At 34.5% G+C, this 571-nt stretch overlaps 1 protein-coding gene across 1 annotated transcript in view; it reads left to right on the forward strand.

Annotated features, from left to right (window-relative positions):
* Positions 1–571, forward strand: part of LOC119581798 (cyclin-dependent kinase inhibitor 3-like) — a gene marked incomplete in the record, with an annotated part of 43,756 nt that overhangs the window by 32,994 nt on the left and 10,191 nt on the right. Inside the window, 1 exon segment of the mRNA XM_037929929.1 lies at positions 207–328. Within this exon segment, the coding sequence (XP_037785857.1) occupies positions 207–303 (97 nt within the window).

The following is a 571-nucleotide window of genomic DNA, read 5'->3' on the forward strand; positions in this document are numbered from 1 at the left end:
AACCACTAAGCATAAAAAATCTATTGCATAAAACCGAATTGGAGGGTGAAATTAAAAAGAGGGTGAAAAGAATAGAATGCTAGAAAACCGGAATTAATTTGAAATTATATGAAGTAGATTTTTTTAATTGAAATTTTGGACCCTGCAAAAAATATAATAAGAAAATCTAAACCATTTTCTTATATCTTTTTTGCTTATCTTCACAGTTGCATGGGTGGCTTGGGCAGAGCTTGTGTGGTAGCATCTTGCCTCCTACAATACTTTGATAATTCTGTGACACCAGACCAGACAATATTTTGCTAGAACCTTAGGGAGCTTGTGCAGTGCACTGGGTGTTTTACGAGTTTTGATGGTAGATTTACATTGATAATCTGCCCAGAAGAATTTTTTTGCTAGTATACTCTTTATTGTTGCATGTGAATCACATGTTCAAGGTAAGTGCTCAAAGATTTGAAATGAGATACATCAAGAAGTGCCATGTACTTCAATTTGCGATTATTCTTAACTACTGACCTGGACCATCATGTCTAAAGCTATAATATGCAGTGTCAAAGTGTGGTAATGGTGATTT

Source organism: Penaeus monodon, chromosome 15, assembly GCF_015228065.2.
Source record: "Penaeus monodon isolate SGIC_2016 chromosome 15, NSTDA_Pmon_1, whole genome shotgun sequence".
In the NCBI taxonomy this organism is placed as follows: domain Eukaryota; kingdom Metazoa; phylum Arthropoda; class Malacostraca; order Decapoda; family Penaeidae; genus Penaeus; species Penaeus monodon.